We start from the raw sequence: 27,497 nt of genomic DNA, 5'->3' as shown, positions 1-27,497 counted from the left end.
GGAGCAAGATAAAAACCTACCAGACCTAACAAATGAAGAGGTAATAGGCAGTCTACCTGAAAAAGAATTCAGAATAATGATAGTAAAGCTGATCCAAGATTCTATTTCCCAGATCCAAAATCTTGGAAATAGAATAGACAATATGCAAGAAACAGTTAACAAGGACCTAGAAGAACTAAAGATGAATCAAGCATCGATTAAAAACACAATAAATGAAATGAAAAATACTCTAGATGGGATCAATAGCAGAATAACTGAGGCAGAAGAACGGATAAGTGAGGTGGAAGATAAAATAGTGGAAATAACTGATGCAGAGCAAAATAAAGAAAAAAGAATGAAAAGAACAGAGGACAGTCTCAGAGACCTCTGGGACAACATTAAACGCACCAACATTCGAATTATAGGGGTTCCAGAAGAAGAAGAGAAAAAGAAAGGGACTGAGAAAATATTTGAAGAGATTATAGTTGAAAACTTCCCTAATATGGGAAAGGAAATAGTTAATCAAGTCCAGGAGGCACAGAGAGTCCCATACAGAATAAATCCAAGAAGAAATACGCCAAGACACATATTAATCAAACTGTCAAAAATTAAACACAAAGAAATCATATTAAAAGCAGCAAGGGAAACACAACAAATAACACACAAGGGAATCCCCATCAGGTTAACAGCTGATCTCTCAGCAGAAACTCTACAAGCCAGAAGGGAGTGGCAGGACATAATTAAAGTGATGAAGGAGAGAAACCTGCAACCAAGATTACTCTACCCAGCAAGGATCTCATTCAGATTTGATGGAGAAATTAAAACCTTTACAGACAAGCAAAAGCTGAGAGAGTTCAGCACCACCAAACCAGCTTTACAACAAATGCTAAAGGAACTTCTCTAGGCAAGAAACACAACAGAAGGACTATACCTACAATAACGAACCCAAAGCCATTAAGGAAATGGGAATAGGAACATACATATCAATAATTACCTTAAATGTAAATGGACTAAATGCTACCACCAAAAGACACAGAGTGGCTGAATGGATACAAAAACAAGACCCATATATATGCTGTCTACAAGAGACCCACTTCAGACCTAGAGACACATACAGATTGAAAGTAAGGGGATGGAAAAAGATATTCCATGCAAATGGAAATCAAAAGAAAGCTGGAGTAGCAATTCTTATATCAGACAAAATAGACTTTAAAATAAAGACTATTAGAAGAGACAAAGAAGGACACTACATAAGGATCAAGGGATCGATCCAAGAAGAAGATATAACAATTGTAAATATTTATGCACCCAACATAGGAGCACCTCAATACATAAGGCAAATACTAACAGCCATAAAAGGGGAAATCGACAGTAACACAATCATAGTAGGGGACTTTAACACCCCACTTTCACCAATGGACAGATCATCCAAAATGAAAATAACTAAGGAAACACAAGCTTTAAATGATACATTAAACAAGATGGACTTAATTGATATTTATAGGACATTCCACCGAAAAACAACAGAATACACATTTTTCTCAAGTGCTCATGGAACATTCTCCAGGATAGATCATATCTTGGGTCACAAATCAAGCCTTGTTAAATTTAAGAAAATTGAAATTGTATCAAGTATCTTTTCCGACCACAATGCTATGAGACTAGACATCAATTACAGGAAAAGATCTGTAAAAAATACAAACACATGGAGGCTAAACAATACACTACTCAATAATGAAGTGATCACTGAAGAAATCAAAGAGGAAATCAAGAAATACTTAGAAACAAATGACAATGGAGACACGACGACCCAAAACCTATGGGACGCAGCAAAAGCAGTTCTAAGGGGGAAGTTTATAGCAATACAATCCCACCTTAAGAAACAGGAAACATTTCGAGTAAACAACCTGACCCTGCACCTAAAGCAATTAGAGAAAGAAGAACAAAAAACCCCCAAAGTTAGCAGAAGGAAAGAAATCATAAAGATCAGATCAGAAATAAATGAAAAAGAAATGAAGGAAACGATAGCAAAGATCAACCAAACTAAAAGCTGGTTCTTTGAGAAGATAAACAAAATTGACAAACCATTATCCAGACTCATCAAGAAAAGAAGGGAGAAGACTCAAATCAGTAGAATTAGAAATGAAAAAGGAGAAGTAACAACTGGCACTGCAGAAATACAAAAGATCATGAGAGATTACTATAAGCAACTCTATGCCAATAAAATGGACAACCTGGAAGAAATGGACAAATTCTTAGAAATGCACAACCTACGAAGACTGACTCAGGAAGAAATAGAAAATATGAATAGACCAATCACAAGCACTGAAATTGAAACTGTGATTAAAAATCTTCCATCAAACAAAAGCCCAGGACCAGATGGCTTCACAGGCGAATTCTATCAAACATTTAGAGAAGAGCTAACACCCATCCTTCTCAAACTCTTCCAAACAATATCAGAGGAAGGAACACTCCCAAACTCATTCTACGAGGCCACCATCACCTTGATACCAAAACCAGGCAAGGATGTCACAAAGAAAGAAAACTACAGGCCAATATCACTGATGAACATAGATGCAAAAATCCTCAACAAAATACTAGCAAACAGAATCCAACAGCACATTAAAAGGATCATACACCATGATCAAGTGGGGTTTATTCCAGGAATGCAAGGATTCTTCAATATACGCAAATCAATCAATGTGATACACCATATTAACAAGTTGAAGGAGAAAAACCATATGATCATCTCAATAGATGCAGAGAAAGCTTTCGACAAAATTCAACACCCATTTATGATAAAAACCCTGCAGAAAGTAGGCATAGAGGGAACTTTCCTCAACATAATAAAGGCCATATATGACAAACCCACAGCCAACATTGTCCTCAATGGTGAAAAACTGAAACCATTTCCACTAAGATCAGGAACAAGACAAGGCTGCCCACTCTCACCACTCTTATTCAACATAGTTTTGGAAGTTTTAGCCACAGCAATCAGAGAAGAAAAGGAAATAAAAGGAATCCAAATCGGAAAAGAAGAAGTAAAGCTGTCACTGTTTGCAGATGACATGATACTATACATAGAGAATCCTAAAGATGCTACCGAAAAACTACTAGAGCTAATCAATGAATTTGGTAAAGTAGCAGGATACAAAATTAATGCACAGAAATCTCTGGCATTCCTGTACACTAATGATGAAAAATCTGAAAATGAAATCAAGAAAACACTCCCATTTACCATTGCAACAAAAAGAATAAAATATCTAGGAATAAACCTACCTAAGGAGACAAAAGACCTGTATGCAGAAAATTATAAGACACTGATGAAAGAAATTAAAGATGATATAAATAGATGGAGAGATATACCATGCTCCTGGATTGGAAGAATCAATATTGTGAAAATGACTCTACTACCCAAAGCAATCTACAGATTCAATGCAATCCCTATCAAACTACCACTGGCATTTTTCACAGAACTAGAACAAAAAATTTCAAAATTTGTTTGGAAAAACAAAAGACCCCGAATAGCCAAAGCAATCTTGAGAACGAAAAACGGAGCTGGAGGAATCAGGCTCCCTGACTTCAGACTATACTACAAAGCTACAGTAATTAAGACAGTGTGGTACTGGCATAAAAACAGAAAGATAGATCAGTGGATCAGGATAGAAAGCCCAGAGATAAACCCACGCACATATGGCCAACCTATCCTTGATAAAGGAGGCAGGAATGTACAGTGGAGAAAGGACAGCCTCTTCAATAAGTGGTGCTGGGAAAACTGGACAGGGACATGTAAAATTTGAGATTAGATCATTCCCTAACACCATACACAAAAATAAGCTCAAAATGGATTAAAGACCTAAAAGTAAGGCCAGAAACTATCAAACTCTTAGAGGAAAACATAGGTAGAACACTCTATGACATAAATCACAGCAAGATCCTTTTGGACCCACCTCCTAGAGAAATGGAACTAAAAACAAAGATAAACAAATGGGACCTAATGAAACTTCAAAGCTTTTGCACAGCAAAGGAAACCATAAACAAGACCAAAAGACAACCCTTAGAATGGGAGAAAATATTTGCAAATGAAGCAACTGACAAAGGATTAATCTCCAAAATTTATAAACAGCTCATGCAGCTCAATAGCAAAAAAACAAACAACCCAATCCAAAAATGGGCAGAAGACTTAAATAGGCATTTCTCCAAAGAAGATATACAGACTGCCAACAAACACATGAAAGAATGCTCAACATCATTAATCATTAGAGAAATGCAAATCAAAACTACAATGAGATATCATCTCACACCAGTCAGAATGGCCATCATCAAGAAATCTAGAAACAATAAATGCTGGAGAGGGTGTGGAGAAAAGGGAACACTCTTGCACTGCTGGTGGGAATGTGAATTGGTACAGCCACTATGGAGAACAGTATGGAGGTTCCTTAAAAAACTAAAAATAGAACTACCATATGACCCAGCAATCCCACTACTAGGCATATACCCTGAGAAAACCATAATTCCAAAAGAGTCATGTACCAAAATGTTCATTGCAGCTCTATTCACAATAGCCCGGAGCTGGAAACAACCTAAGTGTCCATCATCGGATGAATGGATAAAGAAGATGTGGCACATATATACAATGGAATATTACTCAGCCATAAAAAGAAACGAAACTGAGCTATTTGTAATGAGGTGGATAGACCTAGAGTCTGTCATACAGAGTGAAGTAAGTCAGAAAGAGAAAGACAAATACCGTATGCTAACACATATATATGGAATTAAAAAAAAAAAAGTCATGAAGAACCTAGGGGTAAAACGGGAATAAAGACACAGACCTACTTGAGAATGGACTTGAGGATATGTGAAGGGGAAAGGTAAGCTGTGACAAAGGGAAAGAGAGGCATGGACATATATACACTACCAAACGTAAGGTAGATAGATAGTGCGAAGCAGCCGCAGAGCACAGGGAGATCAGCTCGGTGCTTTGTGACCGCCTGGAGGGGTGGGATGGGGAGGGTGGGAGGGAGGGAGATGCATGAGGGAGGGGATGTGGGAATAGATGTATATGTATGACTGATTCACTTTGTTATAAAGCAGAAACTAATAAAAAAAATTAAAAAAAAAAAAGTTGTTGTTCACATTATCTCACTTCTCCCTACATCATTCCTATGAGCTCTGTAGCGGTGGGCATTTCTATTTTCATTAAATATGGGAGAATGTAGCTGCAGACAGAGTATGTGGTCTGCCTAGGATTAGACAGCCAGAGGAGCAAGGGTTAGAATCCATGTCTCCCTTCAGTGTGGTTCTCTGCCCAGAAAAATTTACTCTCATGTCTAGATTCTTAGATTTAATATTCACTTTTCAAACTTTACATGTAAACAAAGATGAGAATCAGGAAAAGAATAGTAAAGCAGTAGAGTATACTTTAGACAATACACATTGTTGAAATGAAACAACCTTCTCAGGACTCGTTGAGCTATTACTTAGGGAAAAGTGCTGTGTGAATGTGCGTTTGCATGTCTGTCTGTCTTTTATGATTTACATTAAATGATGAAGTGAGGTAAAGATTTGGAACATTAATATAATAAAGCAGATATCTTATCTATGATGACAGTTCACCTCTGTTGTCTGAGCATGTGCTGCTTATACAGTGTTCATCGAATTTTCCTTGTAGTGTCTTGAGTAACACAGCCAAGGTTACATTTTTGTGACTAAGCTGAGCTTAGAACCAGGGCTCACTGACATTTAATTACACTGCTCTGTCTCTCCTATTCAACCCTGTGCTTAGTGACAGAACAAGAAGCAGAATCTTATCCATGGGAGAGATGGCAATGTATCCTTCACTTACTATGTGGCTATCATAACTTTTTACTAATTGCATAAATTCCACCCTCTACCATACATCCTTTTATCAACCTGCATTACCTCAGTTAATCAGGTCATATAAATGATTTATTTTGAGACTCTTCTCTATTTATTTATTTTGAGCCTCTTCAAGAGACTCCCGCAGTCTCTGACAACTGCCTTCATGGCTAAAAATCCTGATAGAAACTGGTATTGATACTTCTTCTGGTTAATATAACTATTAATATTAGTTATAATTAGAGCAAACACTGTGCCATACTCTGTACTAAGCACTTAACATTCAGCATTTTATTTAGTTTTACTCTATGAGTTTACTGCTATTACAGAGTGTAATATGTATTCACACGGCAGAGCCAGGCCTTCAACTCAGGCAAAAAATATTTTTAAAAATCTGTGAGCCCTTTTACTTCCTGACCAGAGTCTGTCCCCTTACATAGATGAGCTGTATTAGGTGATATTACCCCTATTTAGGGATTCTGGAGAAGTTTAGGTGAGGTAGCTGTTTTCACAAAAGAGAAGCAGGAAAATTCAGTTTCCAGTTAGTAATGAATTTACTTGATTGCTCCACCACTCACTGATATAAGTTTTCAGGCAATGCAAAGAAAATAATAGGCTTGCAGTTTTTATGGGATTACTGTAAAGGAATATCAAACTCAGAAAGTTTAGTGGTTTTTAAAAACCAACAAGGCACACTGAACTTTTTATTCTGGATGATAGAGTTTGTGGGACAAAAGCAAGAATAATATCTGTTTAAAAAAATAGGTGAATATATAAAACATTAGTGAAGTGTTAGCAGATAAATAATATTTAAGCAAGAGATAAAGAAGAGAGTAGATGTGAAAGAATCCCAGAGCTTACCTCCAGCAAGGTGTGCCAATGTGTTATTGGTTTTCGGTAATAGGCCAGCATTTCATTCCAGTGGTCTCGCCCAAGACCCTCAGCATCCAGTCCTGTTCTACACACTCCTATGACTTCATTGTGTCCTACCCTATGATTTGGAGAATATTTTACTTTCATTCCAACATTCAAAGATAAGTTTCACACACCTTAAACAGAATTTTAAACTTATGATTAAAAGAGTAGATTTTGTGGTAGGTTCTAGATAATTTTACATATTAAACTACTTCAGATCAAATGAAGAGTCTTAAGTAGGCTAAAATTTACTGAACAGGATCAGAATTCAAAAATGAGTCTGTAAAAGGATCACACACAAACCATCTTAGTGCCCTGTAAATTGAGAACATTTCACAATAATAAGAATAGTGTGAATGAGAAATGTCTGCTGGTCCTTACCTACATGATGAGTTTCTTTCTTGGTAGCAGACCTATTAACTTTAAGCGATGTAACTCTAATCTCCTTCTTTCCAAAAGTTTTAATGTTTTATAATGATGCTTACATTTCTTACCAAGAGCTCAATACCCACTTTCTTGTATAAATGACCATAATTAATTGATTCTAAATGATACGTCAGTGAACATTACTGCTTGTATTACAATTAAACAGGGCAGGGCTACATTTTGAACCATGGAATTTGACTTATTATTGCATAGTACCAGAGCATACTGAGAAACATTCTTATTTTCTATTCATGCCTTGTTTTCATAGCAACAAATCAAAATAATAATGATATTAATATGTTTAAGAGCTTGCTATGTGCCAGACACTGTTCTAAGTAATTTAAATGTACTGACTCACTTAATCCTCACACCATGACCATGAATATTATTATCATCATCTCATTTTACAGACAAAGAAATTAAACACCCAGAAGTTAAGGGACCTGCCTGCCTTTGTACACTTAGTAAGAGACAGAGGCAGGACTTGAATCAAGACAGTTGACTCAAGCATACATATGGTAAGCTGCTTTTCAAGAATGGAATGGAATTTAAAGGCATTTTCTTGAGGATTATTTTGACATACATCTATCTATAAGGAAAGTTTTGAGATGATTTTAGGACATTTCATTACTTTCTTCCTGTCACTGATGTATTAATAGATATGTAGGCTTAATATCTTTTATTTTAATATGAAGTTTCCCAAAAAAGCATATTTTAGAAATAACTTTTAATCTTTCTATTTTATATATTGTCAGTGTCCATTTCCCTAAAATTATTTGGGTGATGAATGTGCAATTGTATCTACCTGCAATCTATGCTGTGAGAAATCAATAGGAGTAATTTTTTCGTAAAGCAGATTAAGGGTTTCTGATGAAAACATTACAACATTTTTAAAGTTTGCCATTTCAACTAACTCAAGATTTCTCTCTCACTCTCTCTCTTTAAATTGTGTCAACTTGTTTTGTAAACTGTGATATAAACTAACTTCAAATAGGTGGTATAAATCATTGTATTTTTCAGTGCTTCATTTTTCTAGCTCTCATCCAGAGGATACCATTTTTAATGTCTCTATGTTATAGGGTCTTGGTTTACTGCCATTTGCATAATGATATAAAATAAACACTTTGAATATTTGTGTATGTGTATTCTGTCCCACTTGTGTTATCATTAGAACAAAATAAGACATTGTCTATGTGCTGATAATTTTGTAGGTTAAACATACAAGATTCCTTTCTGAAAGTCTTATAAATATAAAAAGCAAAACAATAAAAAGAAGTATATAGCAAGGATCAAATAATATATATAAACCTTTAGTGGGACAAAAGTTCAGAGGGAGAAGAGATTGGTTAGCCTAGAAAGACACAGAAGTGGTGCCTTGAGCAGGGCTGTAAAGCATGGGTGAAATGAGATATACAGGTATCTCGTGTATACGAGATATCTTGCATACACGAGATACCTGTATCTGAAATGTTGCTGCAGGGCAACATTTCAGAAAAGGAAGGAGTGGGTGCTGCAGCAGGAAGAAGCTTCAGAGCTTCACTCAGGATTTTGCCGTTTATTTTGTGAAAGGAGAAGTAATCAAAGTGTGCGAACTGGAAGAACTATCCACAAAGCAATGATTTAAGACTGGTGTGAAAGCCTCAAGGCATAACGCTATGGGCACTATTCATCTTCCACTGTTAATACTCACTGCTCACAGCTGCACATTACACTGATGTTTTACAAATAGAAAAGTGAATTTCTAAGAGATAACTTGCCCTTTCACAGTGCTAGTTAATGATAGAGCTCAGTATCATGATTCATATTCCAGCCCAGCTGGGAAAGCAAAATACGTTGATTGTAATATATGTTGTTACTGTAAAAAGACTTCACAAAAGTGCTTCCTATAATGTATCCCATTCTTTCACCATCCGCAGGTATCCTGTCCTTCAACTTAAGAATGATGTCTTTTGGAAAAGAAAAAGGATAAATAATAACATAGAATAAAATTAATTTTGAATGAATAATTTTTATTCACTTCAGTTTAAATTAAAACTCTTGTAGCAGTAAATAACCTGAAAAGCTGAATTTGGTCTGCATATGACTAAATGTAGCTGTTATTCAGTGAGTAGAGGGATGAAAGTACCTGTCATAATCCATGACTGCAATGGAGAGGCTGACCTGGTCGACATTCTCCGGAGGGATATCAAAAATAATGGCCTCATTGTACACAGGGTTTAGAGTGTTTTTCTTTGTAGTTGTTTTCCTCTTTTTTAATCTTCGACCCTCACACATCAGAGACACTTTGACATAAGGATCTATCACGGGAAGGCAATTTTATTAAAATGAAAGTAATAGTACAAAGCATAAATAAAACTGTGGTTAAATGTTACTAAATAAGAAAAGTAGTATATTAAGCCCTTTAGTATTACCGGTTTTAAATTCAAATGACATATTGGGGGCAATAGACTCTCTAGTACTTCTTACTGAATGGACCAGAAAAGAATTAACTTGATCACTGTGTTTAATACAACAGAGAAAACTCACTAGTTTATCAAGAGCCAGTCTAAACTATAATGTGTCTTTTAGTCACAGCTATTTGAGGTCATGTTTTGTCCCAAGTGATTTCTAGGGAATGTAATCCTAACAAGTAAAAATAATTGTATTAAAATTAATTTCCTTCAAAATGACTTAGAATAAGAAGACTAAAAATTATGAAGGAGCAACATTGTATCTAGATAAGTATATATAGTAACAGTGAATTGAAATTAGCAAAATCTATGTGGGAATTGTCTTGAATTGTTGGAAAAGGTACTAAACTTAGAGGTTCCATTTTAGTCATAGTGCTTGATAAAGAGTTTGGATTGAAGAAATGATCACTACAAATCAGTTATTACATACTCAACAGTATACAATGAAAAGGTGATATTTGGTTTACAGATGTTCTCAGGGAAGTTTCCTCATATGAATTGTCTGTATAATGTCAATTGGAAAGATAAAATTTTAGTCGGGCTATATTTTTATGGGCCAAAGAGGTCAAATAATTGTTAACAAGTTCTGCCCTAACTGACTGATCTCTACTTTCTTACCCCTGCCACCTTAAGTAGAAAAACTGTTACAGTATTATAGAAAATTATACAATATTTATCAAAAGTTTCTTTAAAAAGCCTTAATTTTTGTATCTTTTTATAAAAAGGAGGTATGGTTTTGGGAGGGGGTATTGGCATTGGGGTGAGTATCCTAGGCGGTCAAAACAATCAGTGTCTGCTCTACCTTCATTTTTTTTTATATAGTTACCCTCCAACTGTAGAACCACAACCATATTTTCTCTCTTTCCATCAATGTGACAAAGTGACAAAACTTATTTCCTTAGAATAAGCCAAAAACATGGGAACATTAATTTATTTAAGCAAATGAATGAAATGGATGATTTTTAGGCTCTAGAAAAATGTCTCTGTATATTTCATAAGCATTTGTATCAAGGGGCAAAAACATATTTTATGGCTGGAAATAGGGTATATAGAGGACAACAAGGTAAAAGGGAAATGTTCAATGGCTGTTTCCTATTTATTTATTTATTTATTTTAACTTTTTATTTTATATTGGAGTACAGTTGATTAACAATGTTGTGTTAGTTTCAGGTGTACAGAAAAGTGATTCAGTTATACGTATATCTGTATCTACTCTTTTTCAAATTCTTTTGCCATTTAGGTTTCCCATAATATTGAGCAGAGTTCTCTGTGCTATACAGTAGGTCTTGTTGGTTATCCATTTTAAATATAGCAGTGTGTACATGTCAACCTCCAAATCCCTAATGATCTGTCCCCCTCACCCTTACCCTCTAGTAACCATGAGTTCCTTCTCTAAGTCTGTGAGTCTGTTTAAATAGAAATATAGATCAATGGAACAGGATAGAAAGCCCAGAAATAAACCCATGCACCTATGGTCAATTGATCTACGACAAAAGAGGCAAGACTATACAATGGAGGAAAGACAGTCTCTTTAATAAATGGTGCTGGGAAAATTGGATAGCTACATGTAAAAAAATGAAATTAGAACATTATTTAGCACCATACACAGAAATAAATTCAAAATGGATTAAAGATCTAAATGTGAGACTGGAAACTATAAAATTCTTAGAGGAAAACATAGGCAGAACACTCTCTGACATATCACAGCAATATCATTTTTGATCCATCTCCCAGAGTAATGGAAATAAAAACAAAAATAAACAAATGGGACCTAATTAAACTCAAAAGCTTTTGCATAACAAAGGAAATGATAAATAAAATGAAAATACAACCCACAGAATGGGAGAAAATATATGCAAATGATGTGACTGACAAGGGATTAGTCTCCAAAATTTACAAACAGCTCATGAAGCTTAATATCATCAAAACAAACTGCCTGATCAAAAAATGGGCAGAAGAGCTAAATAGACATTTTTCCAAAGAAGACATACAGGTAGACAAAAGGCACATGAAAAGATGTTCAACATCACTAATTATTAGAGAAATGCAAATCAAAAGTACAATGAGGGGCTTCCCTGGTGTCGCAGGGGTTGAGAGTCCACCTGCCGATGCAGGGGACACGGGTTCTGCCCCGGTCCGGGAAGATCCCACATGCCGCGGAGCGGCTGGGACCGTGAGTCATGGCCTCTGAGCCTGAGCCTCCGGAGCCTGTGCTCCGCAACGGGAGAGACCACAACAGTGAGAGGCCCGCGTACCGCAAAGAAAAAAAAAAAAAGAAAAAATAAACTACAGTGAGATATCACCTCACACCAGTCAGAATGCTATCATCAAAAAGTCCACAAACAATAAATGCTGGAGAGGGTGTGGAGAGAAGGCAACCCTCCTACACTGTTGGTGGGAATGTAAATTGGTACAGCCACTATGGAGGTTCCTTAAAAAACTAAAAATAGAGCTATCACATGATCCTCCCATCCCACTCCTGGGCATATATCCAAAGAAAAACATGGTCCAAAAGTATACATGCACCCCAGTGTTCATTGTAGCACTATTTACAATAGCTAAGACATGGAAGCAACCTAAATGTCCATCAACAGAGGAATGGATAAAGAAGATGTGGTATATATATACAGTGGAATAATACTCAAAAAAGAATGAAATAATGTCATTTTCAGCAACATAGATTGAGCTAGAGATTATCATACTAAGAAGTGAAATAAATCAGAGAAAGAGAATATCACATGATATCGCTTATATGTGGAATCTAAAAAAAATGATACAAATTAACTTATTTATAAAACAGAAACAGACTCCTATTTACTTTTCAATGTTTTAATAATAGGAAATATGTTCTAAGGAAGAAGCTTATTTTTGTGATATAATTCTATGTATGAGCTTCCAGGCCTAGGCCTCTCATTAACAATGAGAACGAGTCCTAGTTTATTGTTTGCTACCCCCATCATGTCTCTGATGACATTTCTCTACTAGTGACAAGGATAATTTACTGGCTCCTTAGTTGATTCACAAGTCTGTTGTGAGAATCAATGAGGTGATGTTCTCAAAACATGCACTCCCCTGATGAGAAACTTCATATAAATAAAAAGTAGTCTTGCACTTAATTACAACTTTGATGCTGTTTTCTTGAAATTTGGTTCTCTTTTGATACATGGTAGAAAGAGTAAAATAAACAATAATTTGCAGAGTGTGCTGTTTAAGTTTTTCAACATTTACTTACCTATGACCTTTTCACCAAAATGAATGTGGAATTTATTTGCTTTCTTTCTATCTTTATATTTCAACTACTCATTGCAAATTTTAAAAAATGAATAGGAATTTCATGACATAGTTCAAAAATGAGATAAAGATGTGCAGTGACAAGTCTCCCTCCCATCTGTCCCCATACCTCTCCACCACTCAGTTTTTGTATATCACTCAAGTATTTCTTCATGCAAATATTAGCAACATGATATATATTCTAAGATTCCTCATTCTTACATAGGAGGGAGCATGATATCCATATTTATGCTTGTACCTCATTTTTTATTCACTTAGTATATCCTGGAGTTCTCTCTACATTAGAACTGAGAGTTCCCTCATACTTTTTGTGATGAAAACTTAGTTTATTTCTTTGTTCTGAAGAACCAAAAAGTTCCCATGTCATCTTTTACTATATCTCCACTACTATTTCTTATTTGTTTAATTCAACAAATGCTACTGAACTCTGTCTTTATCATTTTTTCTTCCACAGAGCTGTTCCAGAGTTCACCTATTAACTCACAAATAACGCTTCAGAACTGTGGTGATTTAAATGAAGGGATTAAAGAGAATGATGTGGTTTTACCTCTTTAACAAAGTTAGCACAAGAGAAATTTCCTTCAAGAATATCTTTAAGAAACTTTAAGCAGTATTCATTTACTTTATTATTTCAGTCCCTGTTGTTGTCCAAATTTTTAGTTAGAAAGGTGGTAAGAAAGCAAATGCAAACGGTGGTCTTGGAATGTTGTTATTTCTTTGCAGATCAGGTGAGGGAGATAAATTCAGTCTAAATATGTCTTCCTAGGACTCTTACTTGTAGAGTAACACAAGATTAAATTGAATGGCTTAAAGTCCAAGGATATTCCTTTATAAGCAACTGACTAGTTGGAAGTAGGGAAGTGTATGGTAAATAATGCATTTTTGAGAAAGAACTAAATCAGTAGAGAAAGAAATAAAAATAAAAACCCAAGTCAAAGTCTATCTATTAGATAATACTTTTTTAAAATTTCATAATGATAATGTAAACTAAAGAGGTGTTTGGAGCACTTTATTTGGTAATCTCTTTTTCTACTTTTATAGTGTCCCATGACAGACAAATGAACTCAGTAATTCAAGAACCATATATAACTTTGGCTATGTGGAATATTTTATTTGGGAATGTACCCACTAGCCAATTGTGTGCATACCTGATGAGCCGGTGATATCCATAGCTTTCAGATTTCTGCACTTGATGACTGTCAATGTCATACGTCCAGCAGTTGGCAAATAACAAAGGGAAAACATGATTTCACCCAGGTCTATACTTTCCTAGAAAGGCAATTGGTAATGTTAGCAATTTCAAATACCAGATAGTGAAAACAAAATATAATAGAGTGAAAAATCGCTTTGGTGGAATATTTGAATGCCATTTTAAATTGTTTTATTGAGGATACAAATTGCATTGCAAAAAAGCTGTAATAGACAGAGTAAGAAAAAAGAGTATTTCCCAGTTGCTCATTTGATATATCCACTTGTATTTCTAACAGGAATCTCAAACTTAATACAGTCAAAATCAGACTGTTGATTCTACTCATTCCCAAACATCTTCTGAAACCAATCCCTCTGTCATCTGTCCAAAATCAGGAAATGATATCATAATTTACCCAAAGGCTGTAGGCAAAAACCTAGCAGTCACTTTCATTCTTCTTTTTCTCTCACCCCTAACACATCGAACCCATGTCTTGTCTACATTATCTACAAAACATGTATGAAATTACTGACTTTCTTTTCAGCTCTATTACTATCATTGAAACCAATATCACTTCTTGCCAGGATTACTTCAGTAGTCTCTAAAACTGACCTCAGAAGCAAAGTGATCACTTATGAAATTCAAATCACATTATTTCACTTTCCTGCTTAAAACCATCTAAAGGCTCACAACTATACTGGAATAAAATTCAAATGCTTTACCTAGGCATATAAGTGGGGTACTTATAAATCCTGGTAATCTAGGAAATTCCAGATTTATACCTACTGTCCTGATATAATTATTAAGAATGTCTCTTTCCATTATTAAATATGTCTTTGTTTAGATAATGCATTACAAAGTCATACATATAAGGAGGTCCCATGTGATCTGGACCCACCTATCACTCTATTAATCTCTTGCTTCTCCCTCAGCTCACTCTTAGGCAGGCACAAAAGCTTTTTTTTCTGTTACTCAATTGAATGATATTTGTTCCTGCTTTTGACCTTTGCATTTTCTTTTTCTCTCTCATATTTTTACATGGCTGACTCCTCCTCACCAACTAGGACTCAGCTCAAACAGCATCTCTTCAGTGAGGCTTTCCCTCTTCCTATCCTATACCCACCCCATTCACACATCCTTCACATTTTTTTCATAGTACTTCTCATCCCCAGAAATGATCTTTTACATTTATTTTTTGTTTCCCCAATTCTAATATATAAGGTCTAGGAGAGCACGGTTATTATCTGTCTTATTTTTACATCTTAATGAAGGTACATAGCTGGCTCTTAGTGCAGTTTTTGAAGAAATGAAAAGATTATTAATTAATCTGGATTAAAACTGACCTGCTTTGTTTCATTTTTAAAATAAAACTGTCCACAGTACCCTGGTATAGATAAATTTGCTGTCAGTGGCTGCATAGATGGTGGACAAATGAAAATGAGTGTGAACAATGCACATTTAGGGTGCTTCTCAAAGAGCTATTTAAAGGAATTAAATCAAATTATTCCTGGTAAGAGCTGGAGGAATCGGGCTCCTGGACTTCAGACTATACTACAAATCTACAGTAATCAAGACAGTATGGTACTAGCACAAAAACACAAATATAGATCAATGAACAGCATTGAAAGCCCCGAGATAAACCCATGCACACATGGTCACCTTATTTTTGATAAACGAGGCAAGAATATACAATGAAGACAACCTCTTCAATAAGTGGTGCTGTGAAAACTGGACAGCTACATGTAAAAGAATGAAATTAGAACACTCCCTAACACCATACACAAAAATAAACTAAAAATGGATTAAAGACCTAGATGTAAGTCCAGACACTATAAAACTCTTAGAGGAAATCATAGGCAGAACACTCTATGACATAAATCACAGCAAGATCCTTTTTGACCCACCTCCTAGAGAAATGGAAATAAAAATAAAAATAAACAAATGGGACTTAATGAAACTTCAAAGCTTTTGCACAGCAAAGGAAAACATAAATAAGACGAAAAGACAACCCTCAGAATGGGAGAAAATATTTGCAAATGAAGTAACTGACAAAGGATTAATATCCAAAATATACAAGCAGCTCATGCAGCTCAATATCAAAAAAAACAAACAACCCAATCCAAAAATGGGCAGAAGACCTAAACAGACATTTCTCCAAAGAAGATATACAGATTGCCAACAAACACATGAAAGTATGCTCAACATCACTAATCATTAGAGAAATGTATATCAAAAGTACAGTGAGGTATCACCTCACACCAGTCAGAATGGTCATCATCAAAAAATCTAGAAACAGTAAATGCTGAGAGGGTGTGGAGAAAAGGGAACCCTCTTGCACTCTTGGTGGGAATGTAAATTGATACATCCACTATGGAGAGCAGTATGGAGGTTCCTTAAAAAACTAAAAATAGAACTACCATACGACCCAGCAATCGCACTACTGAGCATATACCCTGAGAAAACCATAATTCAAAAGGACACATGTACCACAATGTTCATTGCAGCTTTATTTACAATAGCCACGACATGGAGTCAACCTAAGTGTCCATTGACAGATGAATGGATAAAGAAGATGTGGCACATATATACAATGGAATATTACTCAACCAAAAGAAGAAACAAAACTGAGTTATTTGTAGTGAGGTGGATGGACCTAGAGTATGTCAAACAGAGTGAATAAATCAGAAAGAGAAAAACAAATACCATATGCTAACACATGTATATGGAATCTTAAAAAAAATGGTTCTGAAGAATCTAGGGGCAGGACAGGAATAAAGATGCAGACATAGAGAATGGACTTGAGGACATGGGAAGGGGGAAGGGTAAGCTGAGATGAAGTGAGAGAGTGACATGGACATATATACACTACCAAATGTAAAATAGATAGCTAGTGGGAAGTAGCCGCATACCACAGGGAGATCAGCTCAGTGCTTTGTGACCACCTAGAGGGGTGGGATAGGGAGGGTGGGAGGGAGACACAAGAGGGAGGAGATATGGGGATATATGTATACATATAGCTGATGCACTTTGTTATACAGCAGAAACTAACACAACATTGTAAAGCAATTATACTCCAATAAAGATGTTAAAAATATAAATAAAATAAAGTGACATACTTCAGATTAAAAAAATGTATATATATTCCTGGTAAGACAAACTGTGGTAGATTTAATATGGGGAGAAATAAGTTTCTATGCATCCAGGTCCATAAAACTGGTTTTTAAAAATTCTTCATGAAGAACTATTAACATTTACTGGACTTATCCTTACAGTTTAGGTTCTGATTTATGTAATTCCCCTTTCTTTATTCATGGTCTAGAAGTAGTAGAGCTCAGCAACTAAGAGCATAAATTTTAGAGTCAGTTAAACTTGAGTTGATTCCTGTTTTCTACCTCTTGGCTGTGAGATCCTAGGAAATTTAATTAAGCTTTGAATCTCTGAAACTTCATTTTCAGATTGAGGAAAATGCCATCTCCACAGGGGTTTTAATCATTAATTGAGATAATGTAAATAAAGTCCAAGGCACACAGTGTCTGGCATATGATAAGGCATGCTGTTTTGCTCATTGCTGTATTGTTATCTCATGGAGCAGGGCCTTACACATATCAGGTGCTCAGTAATACTGGACAAGTGAAAAATAATAATAAAAAGCATTATTTTTTGAGAAAAAATAGTAAGAAAATAATTATTTTAAAACAAAAGTATATCCAAATGGGTCTCCTCTGGGCTGTTTGATTGCTTCAGATCCAAAATAGCGAGAAAGATCCAAAAGGAGAAGAGGCCTGAGAAAAAACAGGAAGAGTACAACCTCCTTCTAGTACTCATTCTTTTCACCACCAAGTAAATACTGAGTATTATTTGTTAAGTGCACTGGTAGGTGCTATAGATAAAAAAATAGAAATGGCATGATTCTGCCCTTGAAGATTTCAGTTGAGGAGGAAGAGAGTAGGCTATAAAGGGCTAAGAAAAGAAGTCTGAATTTTATTTTTATCTGATTCTTTATTTCTCTTTCTCTTTTTCCAAGTGTTTCTTTAGGCTCAGTCAATGGACTGAAGTTCTCTGTCTGTTAGCCATCCTTCTTTCCCTTACTGGACATTTCACCTCCCTGGAACTATCAATCAGAGTAGGCATATTTTGTTGAAAGCTGGTAAAATTTAAGGGATCCCTTTATAAATGTAGAACAAGATACCTGTTCCACCAAGAAACATGGTGGGAATGGTGATGGAGAAGCTAGGAAAGAAATAGGAGACATGATCTCAGAGATGAAATACTTAGAATTCAACAGGAAATGAACTACATATATGCAGAAAAAAGTACACAAACAGAGACATCTAAAGGGATTAGTAAATACAACATTTTCACATGTCTGACTGATATGTTTTTATTTTTACACATCACACCATCTGTAGAAGTAATTTTTCTGTTTCTTTAGATGTATCACATGTTTACTGGCTGGAACAAAGAAAGTTTGCTGTCTTTGGTCTCATCTCTCAAAGATCCTTTCAATGAATTCATTTGCAACATAATTTTGACTATTATTGAGTATTGGCAAATATAAAGAGGTTAAACTGGGGAGTGACCAAAGAACTAGCCCAAATAAACTGAAAGCAAAGAGCATGATTAAAGGACATCTCTGAGCAACTTCGTATGACAAGCTAGTTGGCTTTTTGTTACTGCAGTAGTAAGAAATCTACTTAAATATTTACATTCCATATAGTCAGGAGTTTTAAGGGAACTAGAATGAACTGAGTAGGGAAAATTAATGTATAGTATGCATGCATAATAACTTCACAAAAATTTGAATCTTCATTAGAATAATTTTTTTCCTTCAGGAAGTATGAATGTGAAAGAACTAAAACTGCCTACATATGGAAAAGGGCAAAATACTCTCTAGGATAAATACCAATATTCTTCAACTTTTTAAATCTGGAAGAAATATAAGAGATAATTATGAGAAATGAACTTAATGAAGGTAAATGGCTGTATGACCTTTAAAAAGGTCCCATCACAAAAGTAACATCAGAACTCCAGATTTTGGTGACAGTTTTCTGAGCTAAAATGTGCACTGATTTCAGTACCCACCACTGAATCTGTCCGTGTGTTTACAGCCCACCTCCAAGGATGAGGTTGAGTTTTACTTGCCTCGGTCTGCCCCAGATCACTGCAGTTTATAAGGAAAGTCTTAGTTTCAACAATTTGAACCCTCTAATGCCCAGCAAAGGACCAGGAAATAAATTGAAGCATTTCTGAACATACAGCATAAATATAACAAAGTTATGCAATAAAATTCTCTTATATAAGGAGACTACATCTTCTCTTATTCAACACCCATTTACTATTATTTTAGACAAAATTCTAAGAAGAAGGTTTACTTGATATATCAGTCTATAGCAGTTCAAAACACACATGTGAAATGTAAAGATGGGGAAACTAACAGCATAGGTCTAGCAAAGGCAGAGATAAATGATAGCTACAAAGACACAAAGCGTATAAAAAATAAGCAAATACTGTATTCTAAAAAGGATAGCAATCTAGAATCATTTTGTATCAAGGGTAACTAACACTAATAACTCCTCAGTAACTTAAAACGACATTTTATTCAGACTTGAAGAGTAATTGATGTTCAAAATGATGACTGAGTCATCAAGCTAGGGAAAATTATCCTATATGTTTTGTTTAAGAAGGTAGAGAAGTGTACACTATTTTTTAGAGTTATTTTTATCCAAAATCCTTAAAATGTTTGAAGTGATAACTTTGGCTTAAAATGAGAAAGACTTTGAGTTTCTGAAAATTTTATTTATGGGTAATCTCATTTACTGTAATTTGATATAAAAATGAAATCCCCATATTAACCTTTGAACAACTTTTGTGCCTTTTGGCAAATAATTATTTGAAAGCCTACTATAAAGTCTAAGATATCATGTTTCATAAAATTTCTTTCAAGTAGGATGACTTTTATTTCATTCTTATACACACCAATGTAATTGGTGAAACATTCACAGTGACAATCTTCTGAATCCATACTTGGAAAAAGGGCTCATGAAAAAAAGCTAACACTGAGGTTAGGTCAGGGACTATATATTTGATTTCTTCAACCTGGTTCCACAGACATAGAGCTGGAGAGATAAAGATCATTTTCTGATGACTGGCTACAGTCAGCCTCACAAACATATTCACAGTTATAAAGTTTTTGCATGTAATGTCTCTCCAGAATTAAAATGAAAATCATTGGAAAGATAAATTGATATGCAAATAGTTGCATTACATTTCTTATTTCAGGACTAACTGAACAAATAGTGAGCTCAAGATATGGAGAGGCGGCAGGTTAAAGGCTCAATAACTAGTGATTATAATGGCCAAGGGAAGCACTCCTGGAGGACAATAATCATTACATCGGGGTTTGAAGGATTAAAGAGATTGGATTTTACAGAGAAAAAGAGGAATGAAGCTCTATGTGTGTACTATGATTAATACTCAGAAATAAGAATGGGCAATTTATGTTGAGAAATATGGAATTTGGTGACCTGTTGGGGGAGGTTTAAGGCTAGATGCAATTGGCTTGGTGACTTCTCTGGGCAATAGGGATCCAAAAATTTTGGTAACATGAAAGACTGGGAGCTTGGCAGAATGGAAAGGGCATAGGTTCCTGGGTCAGAAAAGCCAGAGTTGAAATCCTATATCTTCCATATACTACTTCCCAAGCACATGGCAAAAATACATGACCTCCTTTAACTTCAGTTTGATCACAAGTAAAATGGGGATAATAACATCTGCCTCACAGGGTAGTTATCATGCATCTAAAGTGCCTGTCATGAACGGACACTCCAAAAAAAATAATGATGCTAATGAAAAGGATACTTTAAAAAACATTTCTTGGGCTTCCCTGGTGGCGCAGTGGTTGAGAGTCCGCCTGCCGATGCAGGGGACACGGGTTCATGCCCCGGACTGGGAGGATCCCACGTGCTGCGGAGCGGCTGGGCCCATGAGCCATGGCCGCTGAGCCTGCGCGTCCGGGGCCTGTGCTCCGCGGCAGGAGAGGCCACAACAGTGAGAGGCCCGCGTACCACAAAAAATTAAAAAAAAAAAAAAACAAAAAAAAACATTTCTTTATTTTGAGTAGGCTAGATTAGGATGGAAAAAGACAGAAGAAAGGGACCATTGAAATAAACAGGCATAGGAAGGCTTTGGCTGAAGACAGGTTTGAATTCGGAGACATATTAGGAAGAATCACCAAGACTTATTAAAAAATCTTTAAATGAACAATTGGTTGCCATGGTGACAGCAGTCATCACATCCACCTAGCACCCTAAATGCAGCCTGCCTTCCTAATTTCCTGGTTGGTAAGAAAACAGATAGCTTTTCTCACATTGTTAAATGATACGTTATTGGCTAAAATGAGCTTCTTCATTAAGTTACTAAATTACTTCATGAAATGAAGCTACAGTGAAATGAAAACCCAAAGTGGGTCTGCTGAATTCAAACTACAGTAAAATACTTATTTCTCTCTGACCCACACCTCTCATCCACCTGAGAAAATCATTGAACTTAACCTCAATCAATCCATTTAACCCCACTTGGCCTCAGTTTCTTTGGTATAAAATGAGGGTGTTCAAAGAGATAAACTAGTTTATTTTCCAGCTCTAAACCTTTGTAGTCTTAAACACCAGTAAAATGAGGACTAAATAATATACATAGCTCAGACATGTTCAGGAATGTATGGACGGGCCCTTTTAGTCTTTGTGTGCTACAGAGCTGGCAAAGTCTCATTGGAAAGACAAGAAAGGATCAACTGGTGCTAATAGCTTGATTTCAAGTTCAAGAATAAGTGGTCATAAAACATGGCTATCAATTAAATTTCCAGACAATGTGGCTTAGATGAGGAAGGATCCAATCCTTAAGGCAGAGAGCACTGTGTTGACTTTGTTGGAGAATCGTGAGAAAAGACCATACTGAACAATGAATGTGCAGTGTCATTTATATTGTCCCCTGGCTCTGCTAAAAATTTCAATCAGATTGTGTTTGACTCTCTGATACATGTTGGATACACAGGACCTACAATATAGTCCATATTCCTCAACATGACACATGTGGTCCCTAACAATTTTGTCCCTATGTTTTTTCTACCTTCATTTTACAAATTTCTTGTTATACACAACGAACCCCCCAAACTCTGCACTCCAGCTGTATCAAATACCTCGTCAATCTGTAAACATTCATTCATTTATTAGCATGCTTGTGTTTATTGAGAACATCCAAAATGGCACACAGTCTTCTAGTCATTGAGGGAACACTGATGATCAAGACAAAATTTTCCTCCTCATAGGGCTTACATGGGATTTTAGACAAGTCACATAACCTCTCAGAACACCACACAATTAACTAGGGGACAAACTGGAATAAAAACGTAGGTCTGCGTGATTTTAAAGTACATTTTTAAAAATCAGTGCTGTAAGCATTTTTAAGAGGGATTCTTAGGTTCTAATTAAGAAAATAGAGATGAAAAATACTTCATTCTTCCCATGAGGATCTAGGAGGACTTCAGAGGTGGGTGACTTTTAATCTGAACCTTGAGGAATGACTAATGGTAAAGGGAATTAAAAATAGAGGGAGCAGCATATAAAGAAGCTGTGGGGTGAGGCTTTGAAGTGTCTAAGCATGACCAGAAGGTAAACAGAGATCACTGGCTCAGGATCCCTTCTCAGGAATAAGTATTCCTGAGATTTTCAAATCAACGCAGATTTTCTCTGCAGTCAGGATGAGATCCATTTTCATGGCTAATAACAATTACCTGGAGAGGTTGCATTTAGATTTAAAGGGGATAATATACAAAGATAATGTATGCCACGGGTCCAGTTTGCAGACTGACACATAGTAGGTATTCAAAAAATACTATTTTTTCTTGTTTATAACAATCTTTCTAGGGTCAGTGACTGGTATAAGGTTGATGCTCAATAAAAAAGCATATTGAATGAATAAATCATAAAAATATCAGGCCAGGTCATGACTTCAAGGACAGCAGGGACATCTACTGTTTGAAGAACTGAAGATTACTCAGTAATCTGAGATCAACTGAGCAAAGACACTGTTCATGAATGTTGAGGCCTTTGTGAGTGAAACCCCTAGAAGTGTGCAAGGGCATGTCCATATATGGCTCAAAACACGTTTGAGCCATTTAAAGGTACACTAAGGTTTGGGGGGCTGAAGTTACATGATACTTATCTACTAGTTTTATTGAACTTATTTCTTTGTAGATCCCTCTATGCTAGTGTGATCTGGTATTATGTTTGCTATAATTCTATAGTGCATTGGAATTTCAGAATTAAATGTATCCCTAAGGTGGACAAATTGCTTCTTTTCTTTGTACATCTGGCCATCTCTTCCACTCAGCCAGCACAAGCAGTCTAGTGACTATGGAAAGCAAACGAGAAGGAGGAAGAAGCTTTTTGAAAGAATACAATTAGGGAATGTAATTAACATTATAATCCTTTTCCAGTTTCTAGCCCACTTCCCTCCTTTTCCTCCAAAGAACCAAAATTTTCACACAGCACTTCCTCCCTGCCCTTTCTCTTTCTCCCAGTGATGCTGATTAAACCAGATTTTATCATGTTCAATGAAGGTGGGGAAGAAACAGCAAGAGGAGGGTCCTATCACAAAACCTAGTTACATTCCTGGATTTTTCCCATCATCTGCACTTAAAAATAGAGAAAATGCTCACCTGGTGTCCTTTAGCAGGACCTGCTAGTATTTCTGCAAGAAGGAAGGAATGCCTTTTTATTAAGCATATAATATTAAGCACTGTGGTTGGCCATGGCACAAAGATAAGGTGAAACATTGCTGATGTCAGGGCAGGAATGGGCAGAGCGCATGGCAGTGTTAGAGATGGGACCATTGTGCTTAATGGTCACAACCAAGAGCTATTATTGCTGGGGATGCTATTTAATAGTGCCCTTGTTTCTTCTCAGTGGGAGAATTATTTTCAGCCCTCAATCTAAGCAGGAAATAACTCTACCTGACACACTGGTTTAGCTCTTATCCTATCCAACACAGCCATAGACTTAACTACCAGGAGTTATTAAGTGCTCAGGTTGAAGAGACAGAGCTGAGGCGTAAAAACAACATTTCCTGGGTTTAACAAATCAAGTCTCCTAACCACCTGCATAATAAGGACCCTGAAGCAAACAGGCGATAGCGTAATATAGACACTGGGACAAGAAGAACTTGGGACACAATAAGAGGATACAAGTTTGATAAGAACTCCTCACTGTACTGGTTAAGAGATATCATAAGTTTCTTGCTGAGAGGAACTGGAGACTTATTCTCAAACCTTAATCACCATTTATAGATGGGGCATAGAAACTTGTGTAGTAAACTGTGTACAACAGTCCTTAGAGTGTTTGATGCTTTTAAATATCATTACAAAATTCCTAATTGAAGGAATTCCTCTCAGTATTGCTGTATGTAGATACTAGAACTGGATGAATTTTAAAGAATAAGAAATTGGTTTACTTGGTTCCTCCCCTCCCAAACAAAGTCTATTCCCCACATAGTAGCCAGAGATCTTATTGATAATAAATGAAGCCACGGCTCACCTCTAATCAAAAGCCATCAATGGTCTCACATGTCACTCAGAATAAAACTCAAAGTTCTTTTCATGACTTGAAGTCTCTAGATGATCTGACCCTCATCTATCACTCTCATCAGAGAGGCCTTATCTGATCATCCTATGAAGAGTGGCCCCACCTCACTGCCACTTCTTTTCTTTTACCCTGCCTCCTGTTTCATATAGCACTTCCATTCATTGGACATATGAATATTTCTTTCATTATTACCTGTCTCCTTTTTCTACAAAGTAAGCCTTTTTAGATTGGGGACATTTTATATCTTAAAACATCCAGAAAAGTGCTTGGTAAATAGGAGAACTAAATAGAAATTTGTTGAATCAATAAATTTAAGATCCTTGGTCTACAAATAGGCATAGTAGGTAAACAGCCGGTGTTACAAAAATGTTCTCCTAGTCATTATTTTTCACTGGATGGTCAATATATCATACTTGTTTCTCCATAAATAAATAGATTATAAATTAAAACATTTGCAGTATACTTGGTATGATAACAGCCCGTTTGGACATAATTTTTTGCTTCTGGTGACCTAAGCTCTTCTCTAGACTGTTATTTCATAGGTGTCTACACTTGTAAAGGATCCCTTTACTTACCATGGGGTGTGGAGTTATGCATAGAATATATAAAAATTTAAAAGTACTCCAAAAACATAAATAAAATTGGTATTCAGTCAGTAAGATCCTTGGTTTAGTGAACTAATTAAATTCATAGAAAGAATTAATGCAGTGTATGCCATAGCACAGTCTTTTATAACTTGTCATGTTTTATTCAATTTAAGATTGAGGCTAACAGTAAAGAATATCCCATTCATTTAAAAAATTGTGATGGTAATACATTTAAGAAAGTTAAATATTAAGGTAAGAGGGCTTCCCTGGTGGCGCAGTGGTTAAGAGTCAGGCTGTCGATGCAGGGGACACGAGTTCGTGCCCCAGTCTGGGAGGATCCCATATGCCACGGAGCGGCTAGGCCCGTGAGCCATGGACGCTAGGCCTGCGCATCCGGAGCCTGTGCTCTGCAACAGGAGAGACCACAACAGTGAGAGGTCCGTGTACCGCAAAAAAAAAAAAAATTAAGGTAAGAAATTTAAGACATGGAAGGAATTGGGATATTAATAACCAAGTGGATAACAAATAGCTGTTTTCTTTGTTTGCAAGATTACAGCATGTTGGGGATAACTGACACGTAACTTAGTAACTTTAAGTTTTACAGGACCTGCATATTTACTAACTTATTTTATTTTCAAAATTATTTCTGTGGGGTTGATATTATTATAAACCTCTTTTTTTTTGGTTGTGGAAACAAGTTCAGAAATGTTAGGCAATTTCCCCAAAGTGATACGACTTGATGGTAGCAAATCCAGGATTCTAAAGGGCACTCGCTTTGAATTCCTGTGGCTTTCTGTTTTCCTCTGTGCCTTTCCCAAATGGAAATACTGCTTCACATTTTACTAGCCAGAAGAACAAACTCAAATTTGTTTTCATGTCCTTAGATTTCAAAGCTAGCAAATGAAGTACTATATTTTTTCAAAATTTTGTTAAAAACTAGAAAATCAGTTACCTGAATTTTAGTAAGCTATTTAATGCAGTCTATCATAGAGGAAGAGGAGAATATTTTGAACATTCACATTTAAAAATCAATTGCTTATCCTTTTCACTATGTAAGAGAATTTTAAAAAATTAAACTAGTTAAATGCAAGAGAGAAAGGAACAGTTTTAACTCAATACTACCTGTAGAATTACACTAAATTCCTAAAATTTGCAACAGACTCACATATATTGCTAGAACATCATGGGGATAAAAAGCTTCTCTTTATCTCCTATAACCTCCAAGCATTACAATACAGACAGACACAACAGATCTAATTAAATTATACTTCTAATATGGATTTTTCACCAATTACATCTAAGAAGAAAAATAGCCTAGAAATTTCCTGAAATAACACTGATTCTGACTGCTGTTTTGAATAAGGCCAAGAGTCATTGCTTAGTTCTTCATGCATTTTTGATAAAAGTTGTTAATAAGATGGATCTGACAGGATTATAAATTTTAAAGGTTTTATACATATAATTTGTCATAAATATCTTATTTAAAATCTCTTCAATTTATGTAAGTATTTTGAGATTTTAATTTTGTAAACCAAAAGTGAACTTCCATGTTAAAAAAATTAATTCTTTTCATATCTTTTTAGTATGTTTCAAGCATGGTAAAAATCTAACATAGTTCAGGGCAAACTACACTGAACTAAGAGTTTAAATCTAGTTTTGAACCTTCTATCAATCAGTTGTGTGAATTTAAGTGATTTTCTTATTATTACTGGACCTCCATTTGTTAACTATAAAATGAAAGGATCACTTGAACTCTCTACAAATTCTAAAATAATAAGATAATAAGATCTAGACTTTCAAAATCCTACTCAGAACATACCCATGAACTTTTAGGTTAATAGAAAAAAACTTCTGACTTATTATGTCTCATGCGGTTTACTCTGAGAACAAAATCTCAGATCATTATTTAACACATATTGATTTTACTTATATATAATTCTTCCAACTTAGATATTTTATTATACAACCTAAAAATCACAAATTGGAGAAGTAAGGAATGCAGGAAGCACATATACTTATATGGAGAGAAAATAGCGCAATAGAAGAACAACGGACAAAAGTAAAAATCTGCTTTTTAAATTTACTATCATACTTAATGGTCACAATGACCACCACTAACAAGGAAAGGTTAAATTATATTCAGTAGCTTCTACTTTAAAAATAG

General features: G+C 35.6%; 1 protein-coding gene across 1 annotated transcript in view; it reads right to left on the bottom strand.

Moving 5' to 3' along the window:
• SYT10 (synaptotagmin 10) overlaps positions 1 to 27,497 on the bottom strand; it is a gene marked incomplete at both ends in the record, with an annotated part of 83,148 nt that overhangs the window by 3,300 nt on the left and 52,351 nt on the right. Inside the window, 3 exons of the mRNA XM_079714619.1 lie at positions 6,700 to 6,829; positions 9,305 to 9,476; positions 14,069 to 14,189. Coding sequence (XP_079570745.1) covers positions 6,700 to 6,829; positions 9,305 to 9,476; positions 14,069 to 14,189 — 423 coding nt within the window. The remainder of the gene's footprint in view (positions 1 to 6,699; positions 6,830 to 9,304; positions 9,477 to 14,068; positions 14,190 to 27,497) is intronic.

This window comes from Hyperoodon ampullatus, assembly GCF_949752795.1.
Source record: "Hyperoodon ampullatus genome assembly, chromosome: 11".
NCBI classification, from domain to species: Eukaryota; Metazoa; Chordata; class Mammalia; order Artiodactyla; family Ziphiidae; genus Hyperoodon; species Hyperoodon ampullatus.
Note: the sequence above shows the minus strand (reverse complement) of the source record. Positions and strands in the feature narration are given on the sequence as shown.